Source organism: Lipotes vexillifer, unplaced genomic scaffold (genome assembly GCF_000442215.2).
Source record: "Lipotes vexillifer unplaced genomic scaffold, Lipotes_vexillifer_v1.1 scaffold71, whole genome shotgun sequence".
In the NCBI taxonomy this organism is placed as follows: Eukaryota; Metazoa; Chordata; class Mammalia; order Artiodactyla; family Lipotidae; genus Lipotes; species Lipotes vexillifer.
In genome coordinates, this window is record NW_006793703.1 from 941,931 (window position 1) to 942,897 (window position 967).

The 967-nt window shown below is 39.1% G+C and overlaps 1 protein-coding gene across 1 annotated transcript in view; it reads left to right on the plus strand.

The window, feature by feature from the left end:
* Positions 1-967, plus strand: part of LRGUK (leucine rich repeats and guanylate kinase domain containing) — a 122,705-nt gene that overhangs the window by 50,790 nt on the left and 70,948 nt on the right. Inside the window, exon 9 of the mRNA XM_007466568.1 lies at positions 118-204. Within this exon, the coding sequence (XP_007466630.1) occupies positions 118-204 (87 nt within the window). The remainder of the gene's footprint in view (positions 1-117; positions 205-967) is intronic.

Below are 967 nucleotides of genomic sequence, written 5' to 3' on the forward strand. Positions count from 1 at the left end.
GTGTGTGTGTGTGTGTAATGAATGACAGCGTTAGTAGGTGAAAGCCCTAAGCTCGTGAAAGGAGACTGCTAGTGGAAAAGGAAGGTAACTGAATAACCCTCTTGATACTTTTAACAGGAAAAATCTGACTATTGTTCCTTCGTAATTTTTATGCTACTTCAATTAACAGAATTAGATCAGAAGAAGATAAGAGTGGAAGAAAAGGTATGTAATCCTATCATTTCCTGTGTTTGATAGTTGATAGGCTCAAAAGCTCATGCTGCCTGCTGCAAGACCAATACAGTCCATAAGTGATTACATAACAGTATATACATTCATTATTTAGGGGGCGTTTCCTTGTCCTAGGATCTATCTGTTTCACCCTCTGCAGAGCTGAGCGTCAACACAAATGCAGTGAAAGCCCTGCTCTTGGTACAGTGAGGAGACTGGCTGTGGGAAACAGAAGCAGCCTCCATGTCCATAGGCTGGCAGCAGTATAGCCGACTGTTAGTTTGGATGATAGCTATCATATTTGGAGGGTGTGTGATCCTATCTGTGTTATTCTAAAAGTTCACTTAATAATGAAGTGAATTATAATGTCATTCTAACACATCATCGAAAAGGACTCAAATAAATCAATACTCTGATTTTTAAATCCTTTATGCTACTCTTTAAGATAATGATTCTTCTGGACACAAGTTGAGAGTAACCAGACATTGAATGCTAGCACCTGCCAGCCCCTTCCATACCTGTGGAAGCTAATTTTTCATGCTGTCATGACTGGTGTCAACTGAAATCTCCACTAATGAGGGGTTTCTTACACTGGATGCAAATTTGAGATGGGAATGAAAAAGCAGGTATAAATATGCAAAGAGGCAGCTATTCCAGTTCATAAATGCCTTTCTGAAATCTTGGTTAAAAAATAGTTACAGATGCTAGTCTGTTATCATTCTCTCACTCAAAGGCACTTATTAGATTTCTCTTTCCC